A 12,218-nucleotide genomic window follows, 5' to 3' on the forward strand; every position below is an offset into this window, starting at 1 on the left:
AGTCTGTTCCCTGCTTGGCTGCCGTAGGAAAGTGTGGCCTGAGCCCCGCAGAGCCTTTGCCAAGGCCTAATGGCCTAAGGACGGTGCACTCCAGTCCACCCCGGAGGCGGGCGGCAGCGGGTCCTCTGACCCTGAGGCCCTAAGCCCGCACGGCCTCCGGCCCCGCCCGCCGAGCTGCCTCGCTATTGGCTGCACCGTCTGGGAGCCCCTGGCTGGGTAATTAACTAAGGATTAATGAGATCCCCAAAGTCAACAGAAAAATCGATGGGCCACGGAGCCTGAGCAGCGGCTGCGCAGTCCCGCAGGGGAGGGCGTCGGGGGCATCGGTGCGGGCCCGGGGGCCTCACCTGGACTGAAGATCCGCACTGCGCCGGCAGTCGGTCAGCCGGGGGCGATGCCAGCCCAGGCCTCAGGTAAGGCTCCCGGCGGCGGCGCCAGGCCCCGGAGCTCCCTTCGACTGCCGGCGGGACTTCCCGGGCGGGCCCATCCTTGACATTTACACCTGCTTCGGGTTCAAGGACTAGGGACTGTAGGGGTAAGGGAAGGAGGGCGGGATGGCTAGGGGGAGGCCAACCCCTGGCGACCTGAGAACCAACCCTTCTCTATAACGCACCCCAACCCTGGCTCCGCTGCCCACCTTCTTTCCGCGAATAGGGGGCACACAAAAATCAGTAGGGCGGGTCCCACCCCAGCCGGTCTGGGGGCGCACAGCCAAAAGTGGGTGCTAAGGCCAGGAAGAAGCAAAACCCAGGATGGCTGGGTAAAGGGCTGTGGGGTTGGGGCTGCCTGGACATCTGGTCTGAGGTATATGTGTAGCAGCTGCCCCGGGCACCACAGTCCCTCGAGTGGCTCGGAGAGAAACCCCCAAGGTCCCAGGCCGCGCTCAGCTGCCTCCTCCCGAGCTGGTCCTGCGGCTCCGGGCCAGGCGCCACGCCCCGACGGCTCCGCGGCTTTCATCATCACCTGTCTCTAATCGCGACCCACAAACCAGTTTGGTGTCCGGGCCCTCCCTTGGACTGGCGTCGCGCCAAGGGACGTGCCAGAGGGCGGCGGATTCCTCCTTGTCAGTCCTGGGTGCCCTAGCCTCTTTCCCGCGCCCCCCACTTGTCCCACCCTGGCACCCTCCCCACCGCAGACCGAATTCGACCACTTCCAGGACTCCCTCTAGCGGCCGTTGGAGGGTAGGATTTGGGGGTGGGGAGGGCAGGGAAGAGGACCCTGAAGAGAGAGGACCTGGAACCTTGTCCTGAAGTGTCCCCTCTAGGCCTGCAGTCCAAGCAAAAACCACCCCTGAAATTTACCAGTAATCCTGACCCTTCCAGTCTCTCCAGGACCTCCACAGAACTGAAAGGAAAGACACAGATAACTAACACTGAGAGTTTTCTGTGTGCCAGACATGGCTCTATATGCATTTACACGCGTTAAATCATTTAATTTTCACGAAACCCCAATGAGGTAGGCATTATGCATTAAGTGCTTCATTTATTCGTTCAAGAAATCTTTACTGAGTATCTTCTATGCACCAGGTACTATTCCATAGTTGTACATCCATTTTACATATGAGGAAACTGAGGCACAGAGAGTCTCAGTAGCTTATCCAAGATCACAGAGATAGTAAGTGCCAGAACTGGGCTCATTAGGCTCTACTGCCCTGGGAAGATGAGGGACATTGTGGGGAAGGCAAGAAGAAGGAGTCAGGGTTGGGACAAAAGGAGCAGGGAGGTGTCCCTGTGAGTCTCATGCTTGCTCAACTTGGAGGACAGATAAAGATTATCTCTAAAGTCTCTGGGATTGGGTCCGGATGGAAAGCATTTAATGGGAAGGGTCTCTGTCCATGGCTGTGGTGCTGAAAGTTCCCCCAGAAAATGGCAGAGTCGGTCAGCAAGAGCAGCATGCCTGTGATAGGTTTGGAGGGTTCAAGTTCAGCAGGACCTGGTCCCTGCCCTGGAGGCTCTCCTGGCCTTGAGGGGGTCCAGCCATGCCCACAGCGCCTCACCAGACAGTGCACATGCACTCCCAATAGATGCTTGGGCAGGGAAAGAATGCTTCCCGGGAGAGGTTCTTAAGGTAGGTGGAGAAGATGGGCAAGAGCCATTGGTGGAAGGTAACAGGTGAGGCAGAGGAACAGCAGCCTCCAGAAGTGATGCGGGGGAGGGGTGTGGGAAGCCACACAAGGATGGATGGAGACTTGGAGCCTTCTGGCTGGGCCTGGATCGACATGGGGAGTAGGTGTCCAGAGTGTGACGAGGGGGCTGGACAGGGAGAGGGCAAAAAACGACAGAGAGGACTGGGAAAGGGGGACAAAATCACTTGTAGAATCTTGAAGAGAGGACCAAGTGTTATTCTATTTGCCGTAACAGAACCACAGAAGGTATGAATATTGAGCAAAGAGCACATGGGAGCCTGGGGGTTTGGAAAGGCTGTCTTTTAGAGCCAAATGTGGTGAGGGTCTTCTGGTGGTTACAGAGAAGGAAAAGCTGAAGCTCCTGAAGCTGAGTTAAAGGGTAGAGACAGAGCAAAGAGCAGTGAGTTAGAAGAGAATGAGCATGACAGGTGATGCCCCAGGGGGGCCATGAGGCACCTAGTGTAGCCTTGGCCTGGGGCTCAGGGAAGGCTGCTTAGAGGAGGTGGGGTTCTGATCTAAGCTGCAGTCAGCCAAAGGGCAAGGGGGTGGGCATTATGGGCAAAAGGCGGCATGGGCAGACGGGGTGGTGAACAAAAGCAGGCACATTCTGGGAGCTACAGCAGGATGACACAGTCCGTGGCAGGCAGTGGGGTCTAAGGACAGTGCTAGAAAGCTAAGTCAAGGCCAGACCAGGAAGCAAAAGCAGCTAGCCTCCAAGCCTGTACTAAACATGCACCGTAAGTTTTCATTTTGAAAGGCAGTGCAGGCCGTGCTAGATAGTTTGGACTTTATACTGAGGGCAATTGTCTTATTTTTATTTTTATTTCTTTAGTTCCATTGTAATTAGCATACAGTGTTATATTAGTTTCAGATGTCCAAATAGTGATTCAACAACTCTATACATTCAGCAGTGCTGGTCACAGTAACTATACTCTTAATCCCCATCACCTATTTCACCCATTCCCCCCACCCACCTCCCGTCTGTCACCACCAATTTGTTCTCTACATTTAAGAGTCTAATTTTTCATTTGTCTCCTTTTTGCTTTATCTGTTTTGTTTCTTAAATTCCATATATGAGTGAGATCTTACGGTATTTGTCTTTCTCTGATTGACTCATTTCCCCTCAGCAATTGGGAGCCTTGGCGGGCTTACAGTAGGGGAGAGGCACAGTGGGTAGGGAGACCAGTGCAGGAGAGAGCAGAAGAGGCCCTGAACTAGGGGAGAGGTTGAGGTCAAGAAAAATCTAAGGGAGGGGCGCCTAGGTGACTCAGTCGTTGAGCATCCGACTTTGGTTCAGGTCATGATCTCACAGTTCGTGGGTTCGAGCCCCGTGTTGGGCTCTGTGCTGACAGCTCAGAGCCTGGAGACTGCTTCAGATTCTGTGTCTCCCTCTCTCTCCCTGCCCCTCCCTTGCTTGTGCTCTCTCTCTCTCTCTCTCTGTCAAAAATAAACATTTAAAAGTTTTTTTTAATAAACATTAAAATGTTTTAATAAAAATAATAAAATAAAACAGTAAGTAAAGAAAGAACAATCTAAGAGAGGTTTGCAGACTGGAATGGACAGGCTTAGACCTGAGAGGTTGATAGGGGAGAGGCGAGGAGGGTACCTGGCTACCTGCTGGGAGAGGTGGGAATGGAGAGGCCTCTGACTGAGGTAGTTAAGAAGCAGACCTCCTGCCCGCCTGGAGGATGGGGACAGAGAGCACTTGGCACCCTGAGCCCAGAGTACCAGGGATGTGGGCAGTGGCAGCACCAAGGGAGAGCTTCAGAGGTGGCCGGGGATGGCGAGAGGGCCTCCCAGGTCAGCTCAGGAGAAGCCCTCCACGGGGACGGCACCCGGAACCACCAGGCCATCCTCGCTGTCTAGTGTAGCTTCAGCCCCACAAGGAATGAGTACCCAAAGGGCCCACCGGGGATCATGCTGGACTTCCAGCCTGTCCCGTGTTCACAGCGGATATTGAAAGTCAATCCCAGAACTTTGCCCCTAAATCTTAATGTGCTTTAAAATTACTTTCAATCCCATTAAAAATGTGCCCTTAAAAACTAGAGCATTGGGGGGCGCCTGAGTGGCTCAGTCAGTTAAGTGTCCGACTTCAGCTCAGGTCACGATCTCACGGTCCATGAGTTCGAGCCCCGCGTCGGGCTCTGGGCTGACGGCTCAGAGCCTGGAGCCTGCTTCCGATTCTGTGTCTCCCTCTCTCTCTCTGCCCCTCCCCCGTTCATACCCTGTCTCTCTCTGTCCCAAAAAAATAAATAAATAAACGTTAAAAAAAAAAAAACAAAAAACTAGAGCATTGGGGCACCTGGGTGGCTCAGTCGGTTAAACGTCCAACTCTTGGTTCAGGCTCAGGTTTGTGAATTCGAGCCCCACGTATGGCTCTGTGCTGACAGTGCAGATCCTGATTGGGGTTGTCTCTCTCTCCCTCTCTCTCTGCCCCTCCCCTGCTCACACACACACACACACACACACACTCGAAATAAATAAATAAGCTTTAAAAAAAAATACAAAATAGAAACTAGAGCATTAAACCACTCCCAATCCTAGTACCCTACTCCCTTCCCTAGAAGAAACTCCTATTGTGAATCTGGTGGATGTCTTCTAGACTTTTATTCTTTTTTTGATGTTTATTTGTTTATTTTGGAGAGAAGGAGGGAGGGAGGAGCAGACAGAGTGGGAGAGAGAGAATCCCAAGCAGGCTCTGCACTGTCAGCACAGAGCCTGACCTGGGGCTTGCTCGCACGAACTGTGAGATCAGAAACTGAGCTGAAATCGAGAGTCAGATGTTTAACCAACTGAGCCACCCAGGCGCCCCTCCTCTAGACTTTTAAAAGTAATTTTATATATACACATATACATCCATAATCAAGTATCACTTCAAATCACAGCATTCTTTCCCACCAACCTCACACTCAGCCTCAGGATCCTTCTCAACACATTGTAGGCAAACATTACCCAGCTAATCAAAGTCAGAACAAGAGAGGACACCTTCTTGCTCTCCCTGCCTTCCAGAGGGAAATTCCTCCCAGAAGTCAGCAGAACACAATCTGCCATTTAGTGGTCACAAAAGGTCCAGTGGCCAGACATTATGCAGATGCCCCTGGCTCCCTTGACAGAGTTATTTTCTGTCTTCAGATCAGGCACTGAGGCAGAAAGCGGGATAACCTTGCAGGGCGTTGGGAGGGAGGTATTCCTCAAACCAGTCGAAATAATCCCTATCTATTTGGAGCACAAAGGATTCCCATATCCCCTGGTTTGTTTTTTGTTTTTTGTTTTTATTTTAGAGAGAGAGAGCACAAGCAGGGGAGAGGGGCGGAGGGAGAGAGAATCCTAAGCAGGTTCCGCACTCAGCACAGAGCCCGACGTGGGGCTCGACCCCACGGCCCTGGGATCATGACCCGAGCCAAAATCAAGAGCCAGATACTCAACTGACTGAGACACCCCTGGTCTGCGTGAACCTCCTCAGGTCCTGTAAAGTAGACAAGGAAGCTGCTATTATTTCCAGTGTCTGACCAGGGAGGTTGCATAGCTTGCCCTAGGTCACACAGCAGTTAAGGGCAGGGGTAGGATGAAACCAGGAAAGCCTGGCAGCCAACCAGGACCCTGTGTCCCCAGCCCCTTCTCAGCCTGCATCCATGGCCTCTCCAGAAGCACAGAAGACTGGAGTGGCCCCGGCCGAGGAGAACCAAGTCGGCACGGGGACCGAGAAAATGGGAGCTCCTGCCCCCCCGTACCGGAAGTCCTGGCTGGCGCGGCATTTCTCACTGCTGCGGAGAGACAGGCAGGCCCAGAAGGCAGGGCAGCTCTTCTCGGGGCTCCTGGCCCTCAATGTGGTGTTCCTGGGTGGAGCCTTCATCTGTAGCATGATCTTCAACAACGTGGCTGTCACGCTGGGCGACGTGTGGATCCTGCTGGCCGCCCTGAAGGCCCTGTCCCTTCTCTGGCTCCTCTATTACGCCACCTGCACCACCCGCCACACACACGCCATGCTCTTCCGGGACCCTCACGCAGGATCCATTTGGGTGCGGGGTGAGTGTTGGGGCACGGGGTGGCCGGAGAGGGGTGGGGAGGGAGAGCCGGGTCCAGGGAAGGCGCCAACGGCCACCTGGCCCGGCCAGGCTCCCTGGTGCTCTTCGGCAGCTGTGCCATCTGCCTGAACGTCTTCCGAGTGGGCTACGACGTGAGCCACATCCACTGCAAGTCGCAGCTGGAACTCATCTTCCCCGTCATCGAGATTGTCTTCATCGGCGCCCAGGTGACAGGCCTCTCCCGTCCCCGTGCCGCATGCACACACACACCCCGACCATGCCTAGGCGCAGCTTGCAGGGCCTAGCATATGTGCACACAGGCCGCAGCCTAATGCCTGCCTCCACATACCCACGTCCATGCACAGCTACGTGTACCTGCATCACTGAAATGCAGACCCCTGTAAATACACCTGCCTGTGCATACTTGCATATCCCTAAATCCACACCCCCCATGAATACAGAGCTACTCTTAGGAACCAACATCCCTCACACTCCTGAGTCCCTGTCCTGTGCCGGGCATTGTGCTGGCCGTTTCTTTGCATCATCCCGTCCATTTCTCCGATAAGTAGGCATTCCCCTAAGAGGTGGGCATTTTAGCCCCATTTTAGAGATGAGGAGACTGAGCCTCTGAGATATTTTGCCACTGGCCCAAGACGACGCAGCAAGGGAACGGCAGAGCCAGGATTCCAATCCAGACGTCCTCGCTGTCACTTCCATTGTACATACATACAAGCAACTGGGGCACATACCCCACGCTCCCGCCACCCCTGCCCCCAGCCCCTGGGCTCAAGGCCTCATCTCTTTCAGACCTGGGTGCTCTGGAAACACTGTAAGGACTGTGTTCAGGTCCAGACCAATTTCACTAGGTAAGATGGGGTACCTTCTCTCCCTCCAACCCCTGGGGCTCCCTGTCCCCTGCCAGTGCCTGCTCCCACAGCTTCCTTGGACAGGGTGTCCCTGGGGTGGCATGTCAGTCCGGGAAGGGGTCCCAAGGGGCCTCTAGGGCTGCCTCTCCTGAAGTCCTAATGCCAGATGGGGTCTGGCTTTGGGAGAGAGCTGTCTCCCCCAAGGCAGTGATGGTGAGGGCAGAGCACGCGGGAGCCAGCCAGGCTGTGTGGACACAGTGTGGCACCTCCTCCAGGTGTGGCCTGATGCTGACCCTGGCCACAAACCTGCTGCTGTGGGTTCTGGCTGTCACCAACGACTCCATGCACCGCGAGATCAAGGCTGAGCTCAGCGCCCTTGTGGAAAACTTCTCAGGTACAGAGGAGACATGATCCCCAGCCCCAAATGCACACACACACACACACACACACACTCGCACGCACATGCACATTCCCTCCCAGAGTGGGAGCAAACTCTGGATCGTGACTACACGCTGGTCCTCGTCCTGCCCCATCGGTGCTGGCACCATGCAGCCTGGCTCCAGACATCTAGCTGTCACCTTAGCTAGCCACAAATCCTGGCTGAACTACTCACTGATAAGTCCAGGTATGCGCCCCACCCCTAGCATTTGCATTTTGCTTGCAAGAAACTAAAAGGCTTCAGGACTGAAAGGAACGGATGTCTTCCTAACACAGTTGTGGATCCCCGGACATATCAGGAGAGACAGAAGATTTCTGGGCAGAAGGCCCTCCTCCCGCAGATTGTTCCATGACCAGTCCCCTACCTGTACAGTCTGCCCTTAGAGGCTACATCCCACACACCTACATGGGGGTTTCAGCCACACCTGTATGTGTAAAGCACACCCCCCCCCCCAGGTGGCATCACCATCCTGACCTGTGTACAGCCAAGCCTTCCCAGCACATTCATGCATTTGCACCCCCGCTGCAAAAATCACAGCCTGCCTATGGACTGCGGACATTCTTTAGACTCAGATACATTTTTCAGAAGAGCTGTGCTGAGAATTTTTGACAAGTGACACCACGGATTCTTTTAGTACTAAAAAAGTCATACAGATGAGTAAAAAAACGGGATATACCCATCACCTAGAGGTAATCATTATTGACATGTTGCTATAATTTCAATGTCTTGCCGAATTACATCATGGAGATCACAGCATTTCATCTCAAAACATTTTCATGCACATCTCTTTAAAATAAGTATATTTCCCTCCACTACCACAATGTTATAATTTCTTTTTTTTTTAATTTTTTTAATGTTTATTTATTTTTTGAGAGAGAGAGTGCAAGCAGGGGAGGGGCAGGGAGAGAGGGAGACACAGAATCCGAAGCAGGCTCCAGGCTCCGAGCTGTCAGCACAGAGCCTGATGTGGGGCTCAAACCCACGAACCATGAGAAATGACCTGAGCCGGATCATAATTTCTAACAGAATTCCTCAACATGATCCCCATCCTCTCCATCGACCTGTTCAGCTTTCCCCAACCAGCCTGTGAAATGTCTCCTACGATGCTGTGTTCAAACATGGTTCCGTCTCTTACGTCTCTGTTTTCCTAATGGCATTGAGGTTTGTCAGGCTGCTTCCTAGTGGTGGCATTTGACTTGTTCTCCTCTTCCCTGCTCAGCCTGCCACCTGGAAGTATGGACCAAAGCCTCGATCAGATCCAGGTTAAACGCTTTGGACACTGGCATTCCACAGTTGATGCTGTGAGCTTTGCAAGGGACCTCATCACGAGGCAAGATGTCTGATTGCCCCACAGAGCATGTAGCCGAGGGTTCAGATGCAGCAGCCAGATCCTCCTGTTGTAAAGTCATAGACTTCCCCTCGTGCCCGAGAAGTAATCTGTTGAGGTGACATTTGGCCCCAAAGACATGATGTGTCTTTACAAAAGCTTGGCTCCTGAAGTCTGAAATCCCTTTGTAAAGAAACGACCATCCCGCGATTTCTGGTTTCTATCTCTGGACCTCAGTTTCCAAGTCTGTAAAATGGGTGGCATACTCCAGGAGTGTGGGACTGATTGGTGCGGCCGGTTTCCTCAGAACGAGGTCCACCTGAACAACTGTCCCTTCCCACCCTGCCCCCTCCCAGGCAATGACACCAACACCTGCGTGTGCCTCAATGCCACGGTGTGCGAGGTCTTCCAGAAGGGCTATCTGATGCTCTACCCCTTCAGCACCGAGTACTGCCTCATCTGCTGTGCCGTGCTCTTTGTCATGTGGAAGAACGTGGGCCGCCGCCTGGCACCCCACACAGGTGCCCGCCCCGGCACGCCTCCCTTCCACCTGCACGGGGCCATCTTCGGGCCACTGCTTGGCCTGCTGGCCCTGGTGGCAGGCGTGTGCGTCTTCGTGCTCTTCCAGATCGAAGCAAGTGGCCTCGCCATCGCACGCCAATACTTCATCCTCTACTATGCCTTCTACGTAGCCGTGCTGCCCGCCATGAGCCTGGCGTGCTTGGCGGGCACGGCCATCCACGGGCTGGAGGAGCGAGAGCTGGACACGCTCAAGAACCCCACCCGCAGCCTGGACGTGGTGCTGCTGATGGGCGCGGCGCTGGGCCAGATGGGCATCGCCTACTTTTCCATCGTGGCCATCGTGGCCACTCGCCCCCACGAGCTGCTCAACCGCCTCATCCTGGCCTACTCGCTGCTGATTATCTTGCAGCACATCGCCCAGAACCTCTTCATCATCGAGGGCCTGCATCGGCGTCCGCTCTGGGAGACGGCAGGGAAGCAGGAGGACGAGCCGCCCCGCCGGGGCTCCCTGCTGGAGCTGGGCCAGGACCTGCGGCGGGCCTCGCTGGCCTACATCCACTCCTACAGCCACCTCAACTGGAAGCGGCGGGCGCTCAAGGAGATCTGTCTCTTCCTCATCCTCTGCAATCTCACAGTGAGTGGACAGGGCGGGAGCGTGGGGACGGAGCTGCCCGGGTGGCCTCAGGGACCCTCAGGAAGGAAGGAATGGTGCGTTCGTTGAGCATCGACTGTCCCAAGGGCAACTGGCTTGTCCCTTTTATTGTCGGGGACACATGCATCTTTCCCACCAGCTCCATGCTGAGAGCAGTGTCCCCCAGCTCTCTGTAAGGTGCCCGCATGAATGAACGTGCCAAGCATATAGCTAAGTGCTCTTTACAAACATGTAAGATTTCCACCCTCAGGAAGTGTACTGTCCAGCTGGAGAGACACCAGGGGGCCAGTGAGGGAATTGCCAAATAATTGATCATCCACTGAATTGGGTCAAAGGGCAGAGATCATCAAGTGCCTGGTTTCCCAAAAGCTCTCTAGGGGAAAGTGTTGACGATGGCTGCTGGCTGTCTGGCAGCTAAAGTCTCGCGTCCACCTCCCCATGCCGTAGCTCAGCTCCTCACTGAATCATCACAGGAAACCCCTGCAGCAGCCACCGTTATGCACCATCACTGTCCCCGTTTGACACATGGGGAAACGGAGGCTTAGGTTGTCCCACGGCCCGTCAGGGGCAGTGCCGGGACACCCAGGGTGGTTGGAGCGCATGATGAACACATTCTAGGCACACCATGCTGGAAACACCTCAGGTGGTGAAGCCCCTGACACAGGCCACCATACATCATCACCTGGCCCTAATGTGCAGTAGGAGTTCAGAGAAGGAAATGTGGGCCCGATGGGCCAAGGAAGGCCTCATGAAGATTTAATCTGGGTCTTGAGAAAGGGGCAGAATTTGGACAGAAGACAGGACCAGGTAGAGAGAGCAGAGAGTCAAGACTGGCAGAGAAATGGAGGCAGAGTGGAAGAAGGTGGTTGAGGTCAAGGCACAGGGGAGCCCAGAGCAGGTTGGGCCATGGCTGGTGGCAACGTGAGGCCACATGATCCGCCTAGAGTTCAGGCTGGCAAGCCAGGGAGGCGGCTGTGGTACAGGGTGGGGAATTTAGGGAGGAATGGCTTGCTTTGAAAGCCCAGGGCTGAAGGGATGAAGGGCTGAATGGGGGGGGGGGGGGAGGAGGGGTGTGCTAGCAGCTTTTGGGGCCTGCCTCCCCTGGGTGGAGTGCCCGTGGACGCAGAGAGCCCTCTCCCTCACTCAACCCCCTCCTCTCCTCCCCAGTTGTGGATGATGCCCGCGTTTGGTATACACCCGGAGTTTGAGAACGGGCTGGAAAAGGACTTCTATGGCTACCGGACGTGGTTCACCATCGTCAACTTCGGTTTGCCTCTGGGGGTCTTCTACCGTATGCATTCTGTTGGAGGGCTGGTGGAGGTCTACTTGGAGGCCTGAGGCTGCCCAAGGACCCACCCCTGGCAGAACACCAAAGTGCCAAGGCTGGGCAGAGGGTAGCCCAGAGTCTCTGAGCAAACACTCCATTTCAGGAGGACCTAGACCAGACTGGATTCCCCAAAGCCTCCCCCTCCCCCAGATCCTCACTGAGGTGGGAGGTACCGTCTGCAGCCCAAGACCAAGGGCAGGGCCTGGACACCGAGCTTCTGATGCTCACACCCAGGACTGGGCACGTGCCTGCCCCTGTTCACCACCACAATCAGTACAGCCCAGGGGACATCCCAGGAAGCCCCCCACGGCTACTCTCCAGGACCGACAGCCCTAAATGATGGAGTCTGGCGGGGTGGGGGGGGGGGGCGGCGCTGCCACCCAGACTGATCTCAGGGGTCTGCCTCATTCTGTGGGGAGGGTACTTGGTTCAAGCTCAGCCCAGGACATTCTAGAAGCTTGCAGCCCAGAGAGCGGGCCTGGCCCTCCCTCCCCACATACGCTGTCTCCTAATGAGCTCATTAATTAGCTACCAGGAAGAGTTCAACAGCTCTCTCCTGCTGCCATAAACCCTGTTTGTTTGATCGATTACATTCAAGCTTCGTGACATTTGTTCTCAGGGACAGAGCTGTCAATTCGAGTATGGTAGGAAGGGACAGTCTTCCTGGTCAGGGCTCTGGGGCCGGGATGGTCCATTTCTGGGCCAGGAGGTGTCTAACCCAGTCCCTCCCTTGCCTGGTTCATGGGAGGAGGTGAGGAGAGGGGCTAGGGCTCTCACATGCCCCCACCCCTCACTAACACGCTCCTCCCTGGCACAGAGCCCCAGGTGACTTTCTGCACCTGGCTTAGCACAGGGACTGCAGACTCTGGCCCGCTGGATCCTCTGAGCCACTGGGTGGAAGGGGCAGAGGCGCTGACGGCCCATCCATCACCCTG

General features: G+C 55.1%; 1 protein-coding gene across 3 annotated transcripts; it reads left to right on the forward strand.

Moving 5' to 3' along the window:
* The first annotated feature begins 7 nt into the window (after positions 1-7).
* On the forward strand, positions 8-11,871 carry OTOP3 (otopetrin 3). Of its 3 annotated transcripts, XM_060645459.3 has the most exons (8): positions 8-413; positions 5,738-6,151; positions 6,241-6,377; positions 6,958-7,016; positions 7,292-7,410; positions 9,139-9,303; positions 9,411-9,938; positions 11,124-11,274. In XM_060645459.3, exons 1-8 carry the CDS (start codon positions 395-397, stop codon positions 11,162-11,164), a joined length of 1,482 nt encoding a protein of 493 aa, XP_060501442.2. In that variant the 5' UTR covers positions 8-394; the 3' UTR covers positions 11,165-11,274. The 3 variants fall into 3 exon arrangements, with proteins under 3 accessions (XP_060501442.2, XP_060501440.2, XP_060501441.2); XM_060645457.3 differs by having other exon boundaries at positions 9,139-9,938; positions 11,124-11,871; XM_060645458.3 differs by having other exon boundaries at positions 5,771-6,151; positions 9,139-9,938; positions 11,124-11,871.
* Positions 11,872-12,218: the final 347 nt, after the last annotated feature.

Source organism: Panthera onca, chromosome E1 (genome assembly GCF_046562875.1).
Source record: "Panthera onca isolate mPanOnc1 chromosome E1, mPanOnc1 haplotype 2, whole genome shotgun sequence".
In the NCBI taxonomy this organism is placed as follows: domain Eukaryota; kingdom Metazoa; phylum Chordata; class Mammalia; order Carnivora; family Felidae; genus Panthera; species Panthera onca.